Below are 23,484 nucleotides of genomic sequence, written 5' to 3'. Positions count from 1 at the left end.
TTGTTTTTCTTGTTCTATGTTTTCTTTCACTCTATAACAAATTGCCTTCTCAAGGAGGGGAAAGATGAGAGGGAGAGAATTTGGAATTCAAAATTTTAAAAAAGTGAATGTTGAATTTTTTTACATGCAATTGAGAAAAGACTGAGAGGTTTAAACAAAAAAAATTGGAAATATATTCAACTTCATTATGCATCTCTAACACATAAAAATTTTTTAAAATGCTGATATAGAATGCTTAAATTTGATTTAAACATTTGAACAAATTGAACTCTCTTGAGTTAATATTTTTCCTTGACACTTTATTTGTTTTAAATTATTTTTGAGTTTTAGACAGAGACATCAGATATTTACATAGGAAGTCAAAAATGTTTAGAGAGCCAAGCATTAATTATTAATTCAGTCATTAATATTAATGTGCCACTTAAGTGCCTTACAAATATTACTTTATCCTCTTACCAGCCTTGGGAGGTAGGTGTTATTATGAGCTCTATTTTACAATTGAGAAAACTGAGGCAAATAGGATTAAGTGACTTGCCTTACAAATATTACTTTATCCTCTTACCAGCCTTGGGAGGGAGATGTTATTATGAGCTCTATTTTACAATTGAGAAAACTGAGGCAAATAGGATTAAGTGACTTGCCCAGCCAGAGTCACATAGCTAGTAAATATATGAGACTGAATTTGAATTCAAATCTTCCTAATTTCAGGCCCAATGCTCTAGTCATTGAGACACCTAGTTGCCTTTGATTACCAATGAATGAAGGAATTAAAAATTTTTTAAACATTTACTGTGTGATAGTAGCACTATGCTAAGAACTGAGAATACAAATGGAAAAGTAACACAGATCATTCCTACAAATTTTTCTTCCTTGCTCCTTTACCCTAAATAGCAAGCAATTCTTTTAAACATTTTTTCATATTTGTCATGTTGTGCAAGAAGAATTGGACCAATTCTTCCATATACTCTTTTGTTCTGCTTACTTCACTTAGCATCAGTAAATGTAAGTCTCTCCAGGCTTTTCTGAAATCAGCCTGCTTAAAATTTCTTATAGAACAATAATATTCCATCACATTCATATATCATAACTTCTTTATCCATTCCATAATTGATGGGCATCCACTCAGTTTCCAATTTCTTGCTACTACAAAATAAGCTGCTACATTTTTGCACATGTGGAACCTTTTCCCTTTTATGCTCTCTTTAGGTTATAGACCCAGTAGAGACACTGCTGGAACAAATGGTATGTGCAGTTTTATAGCCCTTTGGGCCTAGTTCCAAATTGCTCTCCAGAATGGTTGGATCATTCCATAACTCCTCCCTGAACACTATTAGTGCCCCAGTTTTTCCATAACCCCTCCCACATTTATCATTATTTTTTCCTGTCTTAGCCAATCTGAAAGATGTGAAATAGTACATAATTTGCATTTCTCTAATCAATAGTGATTCAGAGCATTTTTTTTTTCAAAAGACTAGGATTGGCTTTAATTTCTTCATTTGACTTGTATTATAAATTTGAGTCAGTTCTCTATATATTTTAGAAATGAAGTCTTTATCAAAAACACTGGCTGTAAAAATTGTTTCCCAGCTTTGTTTTCCTTCTAATCTTGGCTGCATTGATTTTGTTTGTGCAAAACCTTTTTAGTTTAATGTAAAAAATCATCTGTTTTGCATTTCATAATGTCCTATGGTTATTCTTTAGCCGTAAATTCCTCTCTTTAAGGAGCTCCCATTCTAATAGTGAGAGACAATACCTATTGAAAATTTAAACTATAAGTCAAATAGGAGGGGTCTAGTACTTAGAGTTTAAGAAAGTATAAGGCATTTAAGAATATTTCTTAAACATTCATGAAATAGTAAAAAAAAATAAAAAGAAGAAATGTAAATTTGTTTAAAGGAAGGAATGAGATAAAAAACTTTTTAGGGCTTCTCATCACAGAGTAGTAAAATTATAAGGGACTTAGCTATTGTGTCTAACAACATTCTAGAAGATGAAATGGAATCCTAGAAGTTAAGTGAGTTGTGATAGAAAGTTAAGCTCCTATAATTTTCTTGTTATTTTGATTATCAAACTGCTTCACCAGCTTGTTAGCACTTATTGTTAAGAACAATTTTATTTTATTTGATTATTCATTTTTCATCTAATTTTGAAAAAAAATTACAAGATCTTTATTGATATTGGAACTTCATGTCACCGGAGTTCAAAAAATACATATAGGACTACTGTTAATAAGCTTTCATATTATTCATATTTGGTACAAATTAAAGTTTTTGTGAGGTGCCAATGAAAGAAGAGCAATTGATGTTTTTGTCCTAAATAGAAGCTACTATTAACTAAAGGTAATCTTGGTTTTGGAAAAAGTACTTTATTAACACCAAAAGGACTGAAATTTAAGGATGCCTGGAAGGATTAAGGTGCATGAATTGATTTGGGCATTTCTTTTTTTATAATGCAAAGAAAGTACAGATAATAGGATGAAAATATTAATTTCAAAGTAAAATTATAATTTTTTCATCAGTTTTTGCATTAATAAAAATGGTGAATTGGAAATCTGAAAAGTTTAAATGGGTCTTATTTTTAGAGTGGAGAGGAGCTGGTCAATTCTGGGAGAAAAGAATAGTGATAGGAATAGTCCATTTGGAAAATCTTAGAGATTATATTCATGTTTTGAAAAGAAAAGAGGCTGCATTTAATTTTCCTTTGTTACCATAGACTCTAGATGGATTTTTAGGCTGGGGGTGGCAAACATTTAGTCAGATGGAATAGTATTAAAGTATTTGTCTTTCTTGAGATTTTTCTCCCATTTAAATTTTTAATGGTTTTAATCAGAAACTATCTTGTCAAATGTTTTGATTGAAAATTAAAATTCAACATGAGAAGAGTTATAGAAATACAGTGAGCTGTAGAACTGAATAGAAAAATCAGCAAATTTTATCCTAGACCACCCGTGTAACTCTTAAAGGACATCAGGGGGATGGGAGAAATCAGGGTGTGGATTGGGTTTGATCATAACCCAAAGTCGGGAGACATTGACCTTGGTAAAGTAACTTAATTTTTCGGTGATCTAGGGTATGTTAAAGGTTATTTAGAAGAAACACTGTTGATTTTGGAATCGGATTCAAATCCCAATACTTCTACTACCTCTGTGATCTTGGACACAAGTCCCTTGGGCACTTAATCTTTTTGGACCTCAGTTTCCTAATCTGTACAATGAGAATATTAGATTAGATGATGTGTGATATTTCTTGATCTCAGTTTTTTTTCTTAAATTACATGCCAATTTGCATTCATAGAAGTTTTCCTTACCTTGAAGCTCTCTATACTCACTCTCTGAGAACCATAGAGAGCTTTGCCTTTTCCTAGCAAACTTGGGTCCTTATCAGTAACTTGGTTAGGTAACTATTAGAAGAAGCATCCCAAGATGATTACAAATGGACATATCTGTACAAAAAATAAAATCTTGTTTACTTTGAGAAGTTTATTTCCTTGTAATTTATACCATTTTTTCCTCCCTCTGAGCCTTTTACTGACATTTTGAATCTGAAGTCTTCCTTGCTACTTTTTTTTTTTTGAAACAAATTTCGATGAGTTTAGACTTTTAGGAACAGACAAAAGTTCAAATACAATTCCTGAAGAATGCATAGGAGATGAAATCTTAAAATTTGATGACGTCTTAAGTCATCTAGCCCAATTTAGCACTGCAATACAACTTACGTACAAAAATAATTATATAAACTTTTAATAAGTGCTCTTAATATTTAATGTCTATCCCTAAATTGATGACCAGATTTTTCCAAAAAATAGGTTTTTATTGAGATCTTGTTCTTATATTACCTAGATTTCTCTTGTACCACTCTCATCTCCTAATCCTTATGTAAATTATTTTTTAAAGAAAAGAGATAATTAAAACTAATAGACATATCTGATGTTATATGCCTTACTTCATACCTGTTTATCCCACTTTCAAGCCTTATTTCTATTCTGTTCATTCATAACTGTTTAATCTCTTATCTAAATCTCTTGGTATTCGAACAGCTAGGAATTTAAAATAGTTATTCAGGTATCTGCTTTTGGAAACTTTTAGCAGTTTTATGACATATCTTAAAGATCTTTTAAAATGCCCCTACCTTAATGACTTGAAAATTGTTTCTTTGAAATAAAGTGTGGGAGTGCCCATGTTAGGTGCAATATGTTAAAAGACTGTCAAGTAGTTCTATTATCAACAAGAACTTATTCAATATTTCCTAGAGAACTTTGGGGAAACCAGTCAACTTAGTGATTTTGAATACCTCTGCTTACAAGAAAATTTAGTGAGTGGAAAAAAAAAAAAAGACCGGGTATTTTTGGTTTTACGATAGCTGAGTGTTTCAAGTCATTCTTTAGTTTATAAGATAGCAAAAAAAAAAGTTGATTAAATGTTTAATTATTATAATTAACATTTCAATTGATCTTTCCTCTATGTCTTGTTAAGTCGGTCTTTTAAGCTGACCTGAATCTCATCGCAGAAAGAGATCTTTTTAAAAGGAAATAAATGTTGGGAATGGGGGAACTGTAGGGGAAGTGCTGGAGTTGGATCCAGAAAGATATGAATTTGAAAACTGTCTTAAACACTAAATTTGTGACTCTGGGTAAACTATTTCACCTCTGTTTGATATTGGCTTTCTCATTTGTTAAAAAAAAAAAAAAAGAAGAAGAATAGTACATATTTTACAAGTATGTTAAACATGTTTACAAGGTTGTTATAAGAATTAGATAGTGTTCATAAAGTTTTTTTGCAAACTTTAAAGGATTACATAAATACTAGCTGTTATTATCTATCTATCTATCCATCTCTCTATATCCATCTATCTATATTCTCCCTCCCCCCCCATTGGGGTCAAGTGACTTGCCTAGGGTCTAGAGTCACTCAGCTAGGAAGTTAAGTGACTAAGGCTAAATTTGAACTCAGGTCCTCCTGACTTCAGGGCTAGTACTCAATCCATTGCACCATCTAGTTGCCTCTGTTATTATCAATATTGATGAGGCCCTAGAATGTTCTCTTTTTAGTGATTTTAAAAAATTCTATTTTCAGTTCTAAATTCTTCTTTCCCCAATCATTGAGAAGACAAAAACCCTAATATCAATTACAAATATGTATAGTCATACACATTTCTGCATTAGTCATACACATTCAAAAAAAGAAAGATTAAAATATATTTCAATCTGTGTCTGAATCCTTTATCTGGAGATGAATAGTGTGTTTCATCATGAATCTTTTGGAATTATGTTAGATCTTTGTAGTGGTCAGAGTTAACTCAGTCTTTTAAAATTGATTATCTTTTTTTTTTTTTTTTTTGGGATAGGCACAGAGATTTTATTATCTCCTCCCCTGAACTATAAAAACAACATAATATAATCACACAAAGGCTAGATGAGGATCTTGGGATTTATTTTCTGCACTGGGGTTTTATATTTCTCCAATACTTTATTATCTCCACAGTCTCAATGTGAAAATGCCCTCCAGAGATGCCATTGCCATCTTGGACTGTGAATCTTATTTATATTTTCCCTTAAATCGTCCATAGGGAAGTCATTCAATATTCTAGGGGGTCTTCCAGATCTCTCTCTTTTTTTCATTATAGCTTTTTATATACAAAACATATGCATGGGTAATTTTTCAACACTGACCCTTGCAAAAATCTCTGTTTCAACTTTTCCTCTCCTTCCATGCCTTATAGTGTTTAGTGATTTCTTGGTTCTGCTCATTTCACTTAGGTTCAGTTCGTGTAAGTCTTTCCAAGCTTCTCTGTATTCATCCTGCTGATCATTTCTTACAGAACAATAATATTCCATAACATTCATATCCCATAATTTATTCAGCCATTCTCCAATTGATGGATATCCCTTCAATTTATAGTTTCTAGCTATTATGAAAAGGGCTGTCACAAACATTCTTGCACATACAGGTCCCTTTCCCTCCTTTAAGCTCTCTTTGGGTTATACGCCCAGTAGTAATACTGGTGGATCAAAGGGTATGCACAGTTTGATAACTTTTTGAGTATAGTTCCAAAGTGCTTTCCAGAATGATTGGATCTGTTCACAGTTCTACCAACAATGCATCAGTGTCCCAGTTTTCCCACATCCTCTCCAACATTTGTAATTATCTTTTCCTGTTATCTTAGCCCAAAATTGATTATTTAAAAATTTTTTTTTAATATTTCATTTTTCCAAATCCTTGGCAAAGATAGTTTCAACATTCACCTTTTCATTCACCTTTTTTAAAACCTTGTATTCCAAACTTTTCTGCCTCCTCACTCCCCTCTCCCCCCAAAAAGCAATCCAGTATAGGTTAAACGTGTACAATTCTCAACATATTTCCATATTCATCATGCTGTTTCAAAAAGGGAAAAATGAGAAAGAAAAAAAAATAAGCAAACAATAACAAATAAGATGAGAGTATTATGCTTTGATCCACATTCAATCTTCATAGTTCTCTCTCTGGTTGTAAGAGGGCACTTTCCATCACAAGTCTATTTGAATGGCCTCAAATCACCAGAATTTACAATATTGCTGTTAATATATAAATTTTTCTATTAGTTCTGCTCACTTCATTTTGTATATGTTTTTACAAATATTTCTAGATTTCTTTTTGAAATCATTCCCTTTATGTTTTTATAGCATGATAGTGTTCTATTGTATTCATATACCATAATTTGTTCAGCCATTTCCTGAGTGAGGATACCTCATTATTCAATTCTTTGCCACCAGAAAAGGAACTGCTGTAAATATTTTTTATATATGGGATCTTTTTCTTTTGTATATTTGGGGTTTAGACCTAGTAATGGCATAACTGAGTGAAAAGATAGTTGTTTAAACAACTGGTCATAGTTCCAAATTGCTTTCCAGAGTAGTTGGATTAGATCACAGCTCCATCAACAGTGGGCTAATGTACCAGTTTTCTCACATCCTCTGCAGCATTTGTCATTTTCCATTTTTTAGGGTCATCTTAACTAATCTGAGTTTGTAATTTGTAGTTCTCTAGTTATTAGTGTTTTAGAACTTTTTTTTTTTCTCTGCAACTAATAGCTTGAAAACTACCTGTTTAGCCTTTTGCCATTTGTTAGTTGTTTCTCTTACTCTTCTAAAATTGAGTCAATTCCCTATATATCTTAAAAAATGAGACTTTTTTCCCCATAGAAACTTAATGTAAAGATTTTTCCCCCAGTTTCATTTTTTCTTCTTATTTTGGCTACATTGACTTTGTTTATGCAAAAACTTTTTAATTTTAAGTAATCAAAATTATCCATTTTACTTCCTGTGAACTTGTCGATATTTTGTTTGGTAATGAATTATTCATAGCAGTAACAAATAATTTCTTGCATCTTTTACTAACTTGATTATATCCCCTTTTCGTGTCTAAATCAAAGTTTTTTTAAACTGTGGGTTGTGCCCCCATAAGGGGTCAAGTAATTGAATGTGGGGGTTATGAAATATCAAAATATTAATCAACTCTGAAAAATGTTGGTATTCTGTGCCTTTCAGTATCAAATATTCCTCCAACATTTAATTCTTTATGTAAAAATAAATAAGCATATGTCAGTATGAAAATTTACTTTTATCTTTAATAAATAGTAAAATTATATATATGAAGAATTAAAAAAATAAATTTATGATTTATTTTCTGCAAATATTTGATTTATATACACTATTTTATATACCTATTTACCAGAGAAATAACATTTTCTCTGACAAAAAAGGGTTGGGAATGGAAAAAAAATTAAGTAGCCCTGGTCTAAATCATGCATCCATTTTGAACTTATCTTGTTGTACAGTGAGAAATGTTGGTCTAATTTCTGCCAGACTTTTTTCCAGTTTTCTCAATATTTTTGTCAAAAATGAGTTCTTTCCCTCATAGCTGAGATTTTTGTTTATCAAATAATGTTATTGTGTTCATTTACTTCTGTGTATTGTGTATCTAATCTATTCCATTAATCAACCTCTCTATTCCTTACCCAGTACCAAATTGTTTTCATGATGACAACTTTATAATATAGTTTGAGTTCTTATACTGCCAGTCCTCCTTTCACTGCATTTTGTTTCATTGATTCTCTTGATAGTCTTTTGTTCCTCCAGATGAACTTTGTTGTTATTTTTTCTACCTCTGTGAAGTAATTCTTTGATAGTTTGATTAGTAAAGCATCAAATAAGTAAATTAATTTAGATAGCATTTTGATATTTCTTATTGACTAAGTCTACCCATGAACAATTTAATGTTTCTCCTGTTATTTAGATTTATTTGTGTGGTTTGTTGTAATTTTTTGTAATTGTGTGTGTTACTCCCAAATATTTTAATACTCTCTAGAAATTTTAAATGAAATTTTTCTCTCTCTTCTTAATGAGTTTGTTGGTAATGTACAGAAGTGCTGATTTGTGTGGGTTTATATATATACATATATATATTTTAATATTTTATTTTATTTTATTTAATAATAACTTTATATTGACAGAATCCATGCCAGGGTAATTTTTTTACAACATTATCCCTTGCACTCATTTCTGTTCCGATTTTTCCCCTCCTTCCCTCCATCCCCTCCCCTAGATGGCAAGCAGTCCTATATAAGTTAGATATGTTGCAGTATATCCTAGATACAATTTATGTTTGCAGAACTGAACAGTTCTCTTGTTGCACAGGGAGAATTGGATTCAGAAGGTAAAAATAATCCGGGAAGAAAAACAAAAATGCAAATAGTTCACATTCGTTTCCCAGTGTTCTTTCTTTGGGTGTAGCTGCTTCTGTCCATTATTTATCAATTGAAACTCAGTTAGGTCTCTTTGTCAAAGAAATCAACTTCCATCAGAATACATCCTCATACAATATCATTGTCGAAGTATATAATGATCTCCTGGTTCTGCTCAAATACTTAGCATCATTTCATGTAAGTCTCGCCAGTCCTCTCTGTATTCATCCTGCTGGTCATTTCTTACAGAACAATAATATTCCATAACATTCATATACCACAATTTACCCAGCCATTCTTCAATTGATGGGCATCCATTCAATTTCCAGTTTCTAGCCACTACAAACAGGGCTGCCACAAACATTTTGGCACATACAGGTCCCTTTCCCTTCTTTAGTATCTCTTTGGGGGTATAAGCTGTGGGGTTATATTCTAAAACTTTGCTATGTTGCTCTTTTTTTCAGTAAGTTTTTAAAAATTGACTATAGTTCTCTAACCAAAACCATCATGTCACCTGCAGAGTGGTAGTTTTGTTCCTTTATTAGCTATGCTTATTCCTTTAATATAATTATCTTATTGTGATAGCTCCCATTTCTCATATAAAATTCTTGCCATATAGATAATACTTTTATTTGATTTTAGATATATATTATTTATCATTTTAAGGAAAGCTCTGTTTTTTTCCTATGCTTTGTGTTATTTTAAAAATCAGGAATGGGTTATATTTTTCAAAAGCTTTTCCTGTACTTATTGTATAAGTCATGATTTTTTTAGTTTTTGCTGATCATTTTGCATATAGTTTTCCTAATGCTTAAACCAGCCTGAATTTCTGGTATAAATCCAGTCTGGTCACAATGTATTATTTTTGTAATAAATATTTTAAAAATTTAATATTTTCCTCCAATTATATGTAAAAACAGTATGTAGCATTCATTTAAATTTTTTTTTTGAGTTCCACATTATCTCTTTCCTTTTCCACTTCCCTTCACCTCATTGAAAAGGCAAGCAATTTGATATAGGTTATATATATGCAGTCACGTAAAACATATTTCTATGTTAGTCATGTTGTGAAAAACTCAGATAAAAAAAAAAACCAAGAAAAATAAAGAAAGTAAAGATCCTTTCATCTTCATTCAAACTCATCACTTCTTTTTCTGGAGATGGATAACATTTTTTATCATAAGTCCTTCAAAATTATCTTGGATCATCTATTGCTGAGAACAGCTTAAGTCATTTATAGTTTATTATTATATAATATTGTTGCTACTGTATACAATGTCTTCCTGGTTTGTTAGGGGCAATGAAACACTGCTTTCTTTTTGAGATGTGCCACGGAGCCTATATACCCCATCAACTCATAGGGTGGACCCAGGAGGTAAAAGGGGCCTTGGCCTCTGAGGCAGGAGGTTGTGTCTGGCAGGAGTTAAAGAAACTGCTATAGGTTTCTTGAGATGGCAAGGGGCATGTCCTCTTGCTCTATCTCTTCCTGGGTTGCAGCACTAATTCCAGAAGCCTCCCTTCTACGGCTCTGCCTACGCAGTTCTGAGTGGGCTGAGCTATCCTGGAGGAGAGACAGCATAAATAGACATCACTGAGCAGAGCTCCCTCTCTTGTGCTCTTGCGTCATGCTACCCCCCACTGAGAGGATGACTGAATTAAGATGCAATGGTTGCACCTCCTGATCAGTTTGTCTCTGTGTGATCTGGGTAGGAGCCCGAAGGCAGGTGAGCTGGACTGCCCACTAGGGTGGGCAGATAGAGTAGTCTTTAGGAACGCTACCCTGGTTCTGCTTGTTTCACTCTGTATCAGTTCCTGCAAGTCTTTCCAGGTTTTTCTGAAATTACCCTTTTTATAGTATAATAATAATCCACCATAATCCTATCCCAAAACCTGTTCAGCTGTTCCCCAATTGATGGGTAAACATTCTTTTTTTTTTTTTTTTTAATTTTATTTATTTTTTTATTTAATAATTACTTTATATTGACACTCGTTTCTGTTCCGATTTTTTTTTTTCCCTTCCTCCCTCCACCCCCTCCCCTAGATGGCAAGCAGTCCTTTATATGTTGGATATGTTGCAGTATATCCTAGATACAATATATGTTTGCAGAACCGAACAGTTCTCTTGTTGCATAGGGAGAATTGGATTCAGAAGGTATAAATAACCCGGGAAGAAAAACAAAAATGCAGATAGTTCACATTCGTTTCCCAGTGTTCTTTCTTTGGATGTAGCTGCTTTTGTCCATCGTTTATCAATTGAAACTCAGGTCTCTTTGTCAAAGAAATCCACTTCCATCAAAATATGTCCTCATACAATATCGTTGTCGAAGTGTATAATGATCTCCTGGTTCTACTCATTTCACTTAGCATCAGTTCATGTAAGTCTCGCCAGTCCTCTCTGTATTCATCCTGCTGGTCATTTCTTACAGAACAATAATATTCCATAACATTCATATACCACAATTTACCCAGCCATTCTCCAATTGATGGGCATCCATTCATTTTCCAGTTTCTAGCCACTACAAACAGGGCTGCTACAAACATTTTGGCACATACAGGTCCCTTTCCCTTCTTTAGTATTTCTTTGGGATATAAGCCCAATAGAAACACTGCTGGATCAAAGGGTATGCACAATTTGATAATTTTTTGGGCATAATTCCAGATTGCTCTGATGGGTAAACTTTCAATTACAAATTCTTTGACACTACAAAAAGAGCTGCTATATTTTTTCTACATATAAGTCCTTTTTCTTTGATCTCTTTGGTTTATAGACTTTGTAGTGGTATTACTGTGGAAAAGGTTATGCATCGTTTTTATAGCCCTTTGTTCATCCCAATGGCTAGATGAGTTCACAACTCCACCAACACTGCATTAGTGTGCTTATTCCATATCCCTTCCAACATTTTTCATTTTCCTTTCTGTCATATTAGCTAATATGATAGGTGAGGTGGTACCTCAGAGTTGTTTCTCTAATTAATAGTGATTTAGAGCATTTTTTCATATGACTAGCTAAGTTTGATTACTTCATTTGAAAACTGCCTTTAACATTTATTAATTGGGCAAATAGCTTTTATTTTTATAAATTTGGTGCAGTTCTCTATATAGCTAAAGAAAAGGACCTTTAACAGAGACACTTTTAAATTCTTCTCCCTCCCTAGTTTCCTGCTTTTCTTCTAATTTTGAATATATTGGTTTTGCTTGTATAAAAAAAATCTTTAAATTTCATATTATTAAAGTTATCTATTTTTCTCGTCATTCTCTCTATCTCTTGTTTGGTCACAAATTCTTTCCTTAACTGTAAATCTCATAGCTCCCCCTAGTTTGCTTATATTACCCTTTAAGTCTAAATCATGTATCCCATTTTGCCCTTACCTTGGTATGTGGTATGAGATGTTGATCCATGCCTAATTTCTGCCAAACTAATTTTCCTGGAAATCCCTGTGTGTGTGTGGGTGGGTAGGGGGAGGGAGGGGGTAGAATAAGGGAGTGGTGGGGAAGAGACAGACAGACGAGAAAGAGAGAGAGAGAGAGAGAGAGGAAGGGGGAAGGGAGAGGGAGAAGGAGGAGGAGGAGGAAAAGGAGAAGGAATGCTGGTCCTCCAACTTTCTCTTTCAAGAAATTATCTTTTTCTCTTTCTGTGTGTATGCATATATGTGTCTTGTTTCTTTATCATTATAATAGCTCTTTATGTTTGAATTCTTTTTTTGTTTACTCATTTTTCTAGCCTACTTCTTGACTTTGGACTTTTATGTTTGGTATTAAACTCTTCTCACATCTGAGAAGGAAATATGTGGTCTGAGCTTCTGCCTTTTTACGTGGTTCTGCTATCACTGCTTAGTCTAGGGACTTGCAAGTTTTTAGTATTCCCCAATGGGTATCTAGGGAGAAGTCTGTTCCTTGCCCTTCTGGTCTGAGCTGTACAGGTTCTAGTTTAGATTTGTTAGCTTGTATATAGTTGTGTTTCAGAAAAATGTTAAAATGTTGCTGGACTCAGTTACTATTAGGCCGCTGGAAGTTCTGCAGACTTAGAGTGATGAACTACTGGCTCCCCTTTTAAGTCTAGAACTGAGTCCTTGCTCTGTTTCTGGACTCAAAACCACATATAATATGTTTCTGAAACTTCTTCCTTGTTTAGAATTTAGTTAGGCCTTGTAAGCATTACTTGTTTTTTTTTTGTCCCCTGTCAGTTGGAAGTGGGTAATAAATGTTGCAGTTCCAGGTGACACCTGTTTCAGGATCTTTTTGTGCTGCATGTTTCCTGTCCTGGTCTCAGTTCCCTTTCTGGCCCTGAGTACTCAAATGATCTCTCTCCCTCTGCTTTAGTGCTATGATCAAGGCCAGCCTTCCATCAGTATTGGCACACCTTTCTTGACTTCTTGAGCTTCCCTGGACTGGAAAAATCATTCATTGTAATTTTTTTCTTGACTTTCCTTGTTAAAATTTGGTCTAGTCTATTTTCTAGGCTGTTGATAGAGCTGTATTCTGAGTTAGGCAAAATGCTTTCTTTCTGACATTGTCCATTTGCTTTGTTTATATCCTAAAGCTTGAGTTAATGCTTCAAATATTTATAGTTTTAGTGGCAAACAGGAACATTTGGGAGGCCTCTTTTGTAGAGATTTCCTGATTCATTTAGACATTAGTAGGCAATTTTGGCAATTAAGCTTCTCTTAAACAAAGATTTTCCCCAGTGGTAAAAGTCTTTTAGCATCTGCTGTCAAGATTGCTTATATTTTCTTTTTTCTTTTTTTTTTTTTTTAAATTTAATTTTATTTAATAATAACTTTGTATTGACAGAATCCATGCCAGGATAATTTTTACACAGCATTATCCCTTGCAATTACTTATGTTTCGTTTTTTCCCCTCCCTCCCTCCTCCCCCCCCCCCCCAAGATGGCAAGCAGTCCTATATGTGTTAAATATGTTGCAGTATATCCTAGATACAATACATATTTGCAGAACCGAACAGTTCTCCCGCTGCACAGGGAGAATTGGATTCAGAAGGTAAAAATAACTCAGGAAGAAAATCAAAAATCAAATAGTTCACATTCATTTCCCAGTATTCCTTCTTTGGGTGTGTAGCTGTTTCTGTCCATCATTTATCCAATGAAATTCAGTTAAGTCTCTTTGTCAGAGAAATCCACTTCCATCAGAATACATCCTCATACAATATCGTTGTCGAAGTGTATAATGATCTCCTGGTTCTGCTCATCTCACTTAGCATCAGTCCATGTAGGTCCTCCAAGCCTCTCTGTATTCATCCTGCTGGTCATTCCTTACAGAGCAATAATATTCCATAACATTCATATACCACAATTTACCCAGCCATTCTCCAATTGATGGGCATCCATTCATTTTCCAGTTTCTAGCCACTACAAACAGGGCTGCTACAAACATTTTGGCACATACAGGTCCCTTTCCAAGATTGCTTATATTTTCAAGATTACCCTCTATGAATGTGTATTTTGATACCTATTCATTGATATTAAGATTTCCTCAAAAGATGAAAACTATAACTCTCTTCATATGTAATTCAAAGAAATCTTCCATAAAATCTTCTTGGAGGCCTTGCTTTAGGTCTCTAATTATTATGTAGAACATTTGTGCTATCCCTTGATTGATTATTCTGACTGCTCTGTGACAGACTCGCCATTTCTTGTAGCTATACATATCTATGATGATATCCTATGTGATTCTTATCTTGTACAGTTCTTCAGTGATAGCATGTAATCGTACACTTAAAGCTATCCTGTTTGTACTTCTGTATAGTTCTTTGGATGATTAAGTGTTTGAGGTCAGGTTTAGGCTCAGCTCCTAGTCCAGAGCTCTATCACTATACTACCTCAGAATGTTAGTCTTAAAAAGATGAACCCTTGAGGGAGAAGACATGTCACTAAAACCAAAGTACAATTTCTCAAAAACAGTCCAGCTCATTCTGCTTCTTTTGAATTTGCATTCAGCTTATTGTCAGCATGAAATGTTCTGTCCAAGAGGTATGTACTAGTGAATCACTTTGTAGTTTCTAACCCTCTTTACCTCTTAGAAACTTTTATTTTTTCATACCTCAACTAAAGTTATTTTCAAAGCAGTCTAAACTGTGAAGTCTTTCCTAATCTTCCAGTTGATTGTATTCTTTCCTTTATATCATCTTTTATCCATTTTTGATGATAGATATGAAAGGCAGTATAGCATGGTGGCCAGGAGAACCAGGAAGTCTTGTGTGACCTTGAACAAGATGTTCTGGATCGCTTTCTGAGATGGAGACTCTTGACCTGTTTTGTGGATGCATTTGGCAGTGTAGCAAAGCCCTAGATATCCCTTCTCAGAATCATATTTTAAGTGCATAAAATAAAATACATAAGATTACAAGAGAATCTTGATCCAATTTTTCTTGTGTAGCAAGATAACTGTATAAATATGTATACACATATTGGATTTAACATATATTTTAATATATTTAACATGTATTGGATTATCTGTCATCTAGCGGAAGGGGTGGAGGGAAGGAGAACAAAATTTGGAACACAAGGTTTTGCAAGGGTCAATGTTGAAAAATTACCTATGTATGTGTTTTGAAATAAAAAACTAATAAAAATGAAAAAATTTAAAAAAAGATTACAAGAGAAACCAATTACTTTGATATATATAATGTATAGATTAGAACAATGACAATTGATAATCTAGAAACAGGTTTTATAACTACCATAATTTTGAAGTAGTATATAAGTAATATTTTGAAATACTTGTAATACCTGTAATATAATATGATAATATCTTTGATTTCTTTTTGTAGACAAAGCCACATATAATTTTTATAACTTTTTCTTCTCATCTCATCTCATTCACCTGAACTGATTCAAACTATTAAACTGCCCCACAGGCTTGGAGGGGAAGGGGGCAGGGGAAAGGAGAATATTGTGGCCAGTCAGTCAGTGATCCAGCACTTTTTCTACTTAGTTAAGAAATATGTCCAACTTGTTTGTTATTGCTTGTTTCATAGTTAATTATAGTAAGGGGTCTGTCATCATGGGCCCCTTAATTTCTGTGGATAGATCTTGAGCTTCTTAGCTAGGAGAGAGAGGTGGTCATATACCCTATATACTGCAGTTATTTTATTACTATATTATTGTTATTAACATATACAAAATTCAAACTGCATTTTTTATCATTTTATTTTTTGATGTGGGGGAATTATGAAAATTTTTCATATGCAAAATATTTTATATTTATATGCAAAATAAATCATTCTTAAAATTTTGCAAAGAACTTGCCTGCCAGTAACAAGTGGGAGCAACCCAGCTACATCATATAAAGAGATCAAGGAAAGAAACAACCAGTGATCTATTTACTTCTGTCATTTGGCAATATACCATCCAGAATAGATATTACAGTTTACTCTTTCACATTGAAAAGGTTATGATAAAAATTTGAAAGAGTATATTTCTAAAGTCCTATGTATATTAGGCTTTATAAATGCCTATAAATGAGGCTTGACATAATTAATGCCATGGTATGTATTAGAAAATTAGCTGTAGTGATATCCGAGACTGGAGAAAAAACAAGGTTTACAGAAAAACTTCATAATTGCAACCAGTACTTGACCTATAGCTTGAACAATTTTTGTAGTTTTCTTTGATAATGAGTAGAACAAGAAGGGCAATAGGAGAATTTAAACCTAAAGATCTGAATCCCCAGAAGGTAATGGAAGGCTAGCATTTCTTATGTGTTGCTTTATCAACAATATATGCCATAGGAATGTTTGTTATTCTGGACTGATTGTTTTCATTGTTGCTGAACATATTTGGATAATCTTTTTTTGGTTGAAGGGAAAAAAAGGCCTCTTTTTTCCTTTTCTTGTGTGTGTGTCTAGACCATTTCCATAAAAAAAATTTAGTGATGAGATTGTATATCTATATGTCTATATTTATTTCTGTATCTATACATATGCCACTATTGACATTTTTCCTATTCTTTTGGAATAGAATTCCAAAGGGAAATTTCTCTTTTCTTTGAGATATTTTGAAAATTTAATGCCAAGTACCTTAATATTATGTCACCTACATTGAGCAGTTTTTATTAATGTTTTTGTTCCATTTTAACCATCACTCTTCCTGATATAAATGCTTTTACCACTACTTAAATATAGTTCATTGGGCAGTAAGGTTCTCATATCCAAATGTATATAGTTCCATTATCAATGGTACAAGTTTCATAATCTAATTCTCAGTTTATACAAATCCCCCACCAAATTTTCTATGTAGACTTCTTTTTTTTTCCTTGTTTTTGGAAGCATTTCAACTCTGCTGTAGAGAGCACAGCTCCATTGGTCTGGCCATATTCTTTTAATGCCAAATGTATGCTTGCCAAAAATATTACTTTATGGAGAGCTCACACAGGGAAAGTGCTCGCAAGATGATCAGAAAAAGCAATACAGGGACACTCTCAAGACATCTTTTAAGAACTTTAGAATCCATTGTATGACATGGCAAACACTGGCCCAGCATAGTATGCCCTCCTTAGAGAAGGTCCTGTGCTTTGTGAGCAAAGCAGAATTGAATTAGCCCAAAGGAAACACGAAATATGCAAAATTAGAAAAGCTGCTCCAAATGTTCATGTGGACTGTTTGTGTCCCACTTTGGCAGAGCATTCCGAGCTCATATTGGTCTGATCAATCACAGTTGGACACCTTGTAACTCGACTCTAACATAGTGATGTCATTTTGGTTGTCTTGGAAAACTTAAGGACAACAACAATCTCTTCCTCTGGATTGTTTTTTAAATGAGCTTGTACTCTAAACCACTGTTGCACTGGGCTGTTATGTCCCTTCACTTCAAAAAGAGATTAAATTTTTCTTGACTAAATTGATTTTTGAAGTCCTTTTGCCTCCCTGTTTTGTCCAGTGCTGTGTATCATTACATTTCACTTTTACTCATTTCTCATTTTTTTGAGAAAAAACTTTTTCATTTTGTTTTGGTATTGATTTTGAATTTTACTTTAGTTACAGATCTGCTTGCACAGGGGTGAATTGATTGAATGACTTCATGGAAGGGAAACAATATGTAAGAGGATTGGATTATATGGAGATCTTTTTTTTTTTCTTATTAATGGCTTCCTTGGGGCATAAGCTCCATATGTACTAATAGATCAAGGACAAAGGGTGTGGCTTAAAGGGTGTGAACATTTCATATATTTTATTTGCATAATTCCAAATTGCTTTTCAAAATGGTTGTATGATATTATAACTCCATCAGCAATGTATTAGTCTGCCTCTTTCTACAACTTCTTCAGCCCTGATGATGTAATTTTTTTTGTCATCTTTGCAAATTTGCAAGTTGTGTTTTTGTTGGTTTTTTTTTTTTTTTGCAGTATTTACTTATAGATATTTGAAGTACATTTTAGATTTGAAGACTGTAATTCCTTCTGTTGTTACTGTTTTTCCTTTTGTTTTACATATTTATGTTCGAGGTCCGTGTGAAATCTTTTGAACTTTTAATCATTTTTCCCTTTTATTTTTCTTATGATTTACTTTCTGACTCTTTCCCTTCTGATTAGGATTTCTTTGGGAGCTAGTCTTAAAGTTTTTCAGTCTCTTTCTTTGATGGGCATTTCATGGTTTACCAGCCCTCATTCTCTTCCTCATGTTAGTTTTGGGTGGTCAGAGTTGGCCCCATTGAATGCTGTAGTTTTTCCCACTGGCTTGTTAGATTGCTACTCAGCCTTCCCATGCACATGTTATCCTGTCCTGGTGACCTTCCCATTCTCTGTTCCTCATTCATTGATAGGCTTTGCCCATGAATGGCTGTGGCCAAACTGGTTCTAAGGTCTAAGCAAACTTCTGTAACCTAGAGTTGGGGTTTCTATGGCACTAGAAAGACAGAGGGCAGAATGAGGTGCCGAGATGAGTTTTGATGCAAGCTTGTGGTTTGTATATCCTTTCTCCCAGTAGTAGCATGGGAAGTATGTAGAGAAGTCTTGAGTGAGCTCAGGGTTATTGATTGTTAGTTCCTGGGTTTGGGAGAATTTTTTTCCTCTCTTTTGGTTTCTGGATAATTGCTTTACCTTTGGCATAGAATATGTTTTTGAGAGGTTTGAGAGAAAGTTCAAAGAAAATTTTCCGTTCTCTTCTTGCTCATGATTTTGAGGGGCCGCTTAGGAGATTTGGAAGCTTGGAAAGGTAGAAAAGAATCCGGTTGTGAATGAAAGTATTATAAATAATGGCAAGTATTATTTATAGTATTTATATTTGATGCTAGAGGTAATAGGGAGCCACCAAAGTTTATGTAGGTTAATGAAATTGATTTGTGCTTTTAAGAAAATCATATTGACAGTTATGGAGAGAATGGTTTAAAGTGAGGAAATATTTGAAATGGGGAGGCTGATTTGTAGTAGTTGAGGTAATATGAGGGTCTGAACTGAGTTGGCAATGAAGAGAAGACAAGTATGAGATATCTTGCAGAGATATACTATCAAATTGACAAGATTTGGTAAATTGACGAGTGAGAGAATTGAAGAAGATATTGTGGTGGCAAATTTGGGTGACTGGAAGAGTAATGGTATCTTTGAGAGTTATAGAAAAGTTCTAAAGAGGGGATTGAGTTTTTGGGAGAAGATGAGTTTGTTTTGGTCATATTGAGTTTTAGATGTTTATGGTATGTCCAGTTGGAACTTTCCAAAGGGCAGTGGTGATGCAGGTTAGAACTTGAGAGCATAAGCTTGTATGTTTAAATTTGAACCGATCAGCATGAGATAATAATGAAGCCAGAAGAATTGATGGAAGAGAGCATATGGTGGGAAGAGGAGAAAGCTCATTGTGTATACCTACAGTTAATAGACTACTAAAAAGAGTCATTTTTCCCTATAATTTTTTTCCTTTCCAAAGATAGTAGTTTTACTCTACTTAAAAAAAAAAATCACTTTCAGTTTCTCACACTTTACTTGTACTTGTAACAAATACAGTAAAGCAAATGAAAAAAAAATTGTCCATGTTTTAAAAAATTAAAGTCTTTTTTTTTCTTCACCTGTAGTCTACAAGAGATGTCATTCATCATTAATTTTCTGAAATTGATGTTTATCAGAGTTTTGAGATCCTTAAATGTTTTTCTTTATATCATTGGGAGCATCATGCAACTTGTTCTCTTGATTTTGGTCATTTTGTTGAGCTTTAGTTCATTTAAGTCTTGTCAAACTTTTTGGAATTCTTTATGTTCATCATTTGTGCTGGCTTGGTAGTATTCTGTTACATTTATTTGCCACAGTTTATTCAGCATCCCTCAATTGATAGGTACTCATTGTTTTAAGTTCTTTGATCCCACAAAATTTCTTTCTGCTTTTATATTCCTGAGAGCTCTAATTACTAATGACTGCTTTTCAATGGAAAATCTACATTATTAACTGTTTTTATTTTAACAATGTGTTTTTTTCTCTTTTAGTCAGCAGATAAACAGAGAGCCCTAGAAGAAACCAAAGCCTATACAACACAGTCCTTAGCGAGTGTAGCCTATCTGATAAATACTTTGGCCAACAATGTCCTCCAAATGTTGGATATCCAGGCATCTCAGCTACGTCGGATGGAATCTTCTATCAATCACATTTCTCAAGTGAGACCGAACTTTTTACTTATTAATTTTCCCAGTACAAACTACAGTTATTAAAAGACCTGAAACAGATATTATATTTTTATTTTATAAACTCTTAATTTAAGTTCATGAATTGGAATATAGGTATTGCTTTAGAAGAAAGCAGAATCAAAATGTTAGATTGCTTTTTTTCTTTTTATAATTATCTTTCATATAATTTAGAAAAAACATACAAAAACTTAATGTTAGCTTTCTGGGATTCTTCCTTCTCCTGTGACTGCCATGACCTCCAGTCATGACCATCTGCTATCCCATCGTTGTGGGCCTCAACAAGGGCCACAAAGTCCAACAGTGTCTAAGCTGCAACACAGCCACTATCGTGGGCACTAGACACCAAGTTTGTGAGAGAGAAGACCTGGGTGGTGTGTGGCTTTGTTCCTTATGAGAGGTGGGCCGTAGAATTGTTAAGGGTCTCCATGGATAAGTGAACCCTTAAGTTCATAAAAAAACCCAAAACAAAACATGAGAATTCACAATCTGGGCCACGAAGAAGAGAGAGAACTCAATAATGTCTTAGTTGCCATGAGGAAGGCTTTTGCCAAGAAGGACTAAACCAGATCTTCCCTACCTTTTTCCCTTACCTAATAAAGATTTAACAAGTAAAAAAAAAACTTTCTGGGATTTATCGAAATTGAGATATTATAATAAATGATAGAATCAGCTCTGAAGTGAAGGTTTTTTTTTTCTTTCCAATTTCTATCCCAAAGGATATCTACTTGTTTGGCTTGAGTTTAGTTTGGTAGATTGGTAATTTGTATTTTAATCTTTTATTATTTTTTTGGAGTTATAGTCTACAGTTGAAACAAATTGAATAAATACCCAGCAAAAGTTCTAAGCTACCTCTCAAAAGATGCAAGAAGTAAATCTGCATTTAAAAAATGATCATTGATTTTTATTCCTTTGTCTTGCAATTTGTTTTTGAAAATGACTTCGGGATTTTATAGCTCCAGCGATCTTGTCAATAGAGTTTAATTTCAATCCAGTTTTAGATTGGAAGTGCCCTTCTATAATTGAAAGACAGGTTAGTTTTCTTTTTAAAAATAGATCCTCTTGAGTTTTGTGCTCTTCTGAAGCTGAAGTGATTCAGTCATTTTTTGAGGATCTGAAGTTTCAGAAAATTGTTCAGAAACTAATAATCACTGCACATTATAATTGCTTTGGAAGACCTTTTATTTTTATTATTTGACAAGTCCTTAGTACAACATGTTGATTGCTGTATTATTTAATCCAGAATGGTCAAATCAGTAATTTTACAGACTTTGACATTCTTACATTCCTGTCAATATTTCCCCAAAATATATATGATTTATAACTTCTTTATTGCTATGTTGATTTTTATTTAATAAGTGAGGTATGGTAAGAGTAAACTTTTCTCAAAAATTCTTTTTTGAAAAAGATATGCTTTATTGAGAAAACAGAGACTGAATGAATGGATATACTGTGTTGTTTTGTACTTGGACTGTCAGAGAACATTCAGAGGCATGCCTGACTAGAACAGAAAAGGTGAAGCAGTGATTTAGTTGTACTGCGAAACAATGGACATGAAGGAATAGAAGGGCCTCAAGCCTACTGAAAGGTGTTTGGTTTGAAGAGTCTTTAGGAGTTGTTAGCATATTTTGTGAGAATGGTCCATTTGCTGATAATGATGCTAATTACTATGGTGGTTTGTATTGAGTAAATTGAAAAGGAAGAGAAGAAACAGTGGTAAATGATTTCTATCCAAGCCTTTTCCCTGATGAAGTTGCAGCAGATATAGCCATTCTATTCTCTTAAAACCCCATCTGATGCCTGATATTTTGGAAATTTAGCTTCTTCATTCAAAGGCAGAACTCTCATCTTTTATACAAAAATCTTTGTCTTTAAAAATCTGTGAGATATATGGTTATTGGAAGAGTATAATAAAGGACTTAGGAGAAGAGATCGATAATTGAAAGGAGATTTTTTGAATGTTGAACAGAGAAACTTGTATAGAGACAGCGAGGAGCCAGTAAAACTTCTAGAGCAGTTCAATGATATGGTCAGATCTGTGCTATAAAAATAACAGTTTAGCAATTGTGAAGACGTTGAGTTGGAGAAGAAGAAATTAGATATAGAGGAACTAATAAATGCTTGTTGACTGACAGACAAGTTGTTACTACAGTAGATTGGAGAGATGATGAGGTCTTGTACTAGGTTGGTTTTAGAGCAGATATATTGAATATGAACTGCTTTACACATTTACTTCTAGTAGTATAATCTTAGGATAAATCAGTTAACCTTTCAATATTTTTGTTTCCCCATCTGTAAGATGAGGGGGTTTTATTTGATGGCCTCTGATCCCTTCGAGCTCAAATTTATGGTCTTTGATATATTGAGGAGGTAGATTGACTAGATTTGGCATTTAGTTGGATTTGGGGGATGCCTTACAATGGAGAGTTGAGAATGAGTCTTAGGTTGTAAATTGGCTGATTGAAAGAATGGTGGTATCTTCAACAGAAATAAGGCAATTATGATAGAATGAGAGGTGATTTTTCAAAGATAGCTATGTAAGTATACATTGAGTTTAAGATAATCTAAGTGGAATTGTCCAGGAGGTATTTGCAAATGCCGGACTAGAGTTTTGTAGAAAAATGAAGAACTGATAAGTAGATTTATTATCATCTACAGAGAAATATAGCTGTATTGGGAGCTGATAAGATAATGTAGAGAGAGAAAAAGAGAGGGCCTAAAATTGAGCCTTGGGATAGATACATTCATAGAGGACCCAGAATATGTATAATAATACTACAAGAATGATGAGAAGAGACCAGACTGAGTAGTGAGTTGGAAATTCAGAGAGGAAAGAGTATGCAGAAAGAAGGGAGGGTCAGAATTGTCTGGTGCCCATGGAGAGGTCATTGAATATGAGGACTTATAAAATGCCAATGGAATTTAGCAATAGATTATTAGTGACTTTGGAAAAGAGGAATTTCAGTTAATTGATGTTTAGAAAATGGATGGCAAGGAATTCAGAAGTGAATGGGTAGAAATAAAATTTTCCTATAAGTTTGTTTTTGGAAAAGAAAAGTAAAGAACAATATGAAGGTATAGGGTGTGATGAAAGTTTTTTTTTTTTAAATTTAGGCTAGTTGTTTATACTACATTTTATAATTTGCAGAA

General features: G+C 33.6%; 1 protein-coding gene and 1 pseudogene across 27 annotated transcripts in view; both read left to right on the top strand.

Moving 5' to 3' along the window:
• ABI2 (abl interactor 2) overlaps window positions 1-23,484 on the top strand; it is a 112,907-nt gene that overhangs the window by 11,921 nt on the left and 77,502 nt on the right. For all 27 annotated transcript variants that reach the window (XM_051983750.1, XM_051983748.1, XM_051983741.1 and 24 more), the window contains exon 2: window positions 20,140-20,307. In XM_051983750.1, coding sequence (XP_051839710.1) covers window positions 20,140-20,307 — 168 coding nt within the window. The remainder of the gene's footprint in view (window positions 1-20,139; window positions 20,308-23,484) is intronic.
• Window positions 20,314-21,002, top strand: LOC127553206 (60S ribosomal protein L36-like; annotated as a pseudogene).

This window comes from Antechinus flavipes, chromosome 3, assembly GCF_016432865.1.
Source record: "Antechinus flavipes isolate AdamAnt ecotype Samford, QLD, Australia chromosome 3, AdamAnt_v2, whole genome shotgun sequence".
Taxonomy (NCBI): domain Eukaryota; kingdom Metazoa; phylum Chordata; class Mammalia; order Dasyuromorphia; family Dasyuridae; genus Antechinus; species Antechinus flavipes.
The sequence above is the reverse complement of the archived record's forward strand: the minus strand, read 5'-3'. Positions and strand labels throughout refer to the sequence as shown.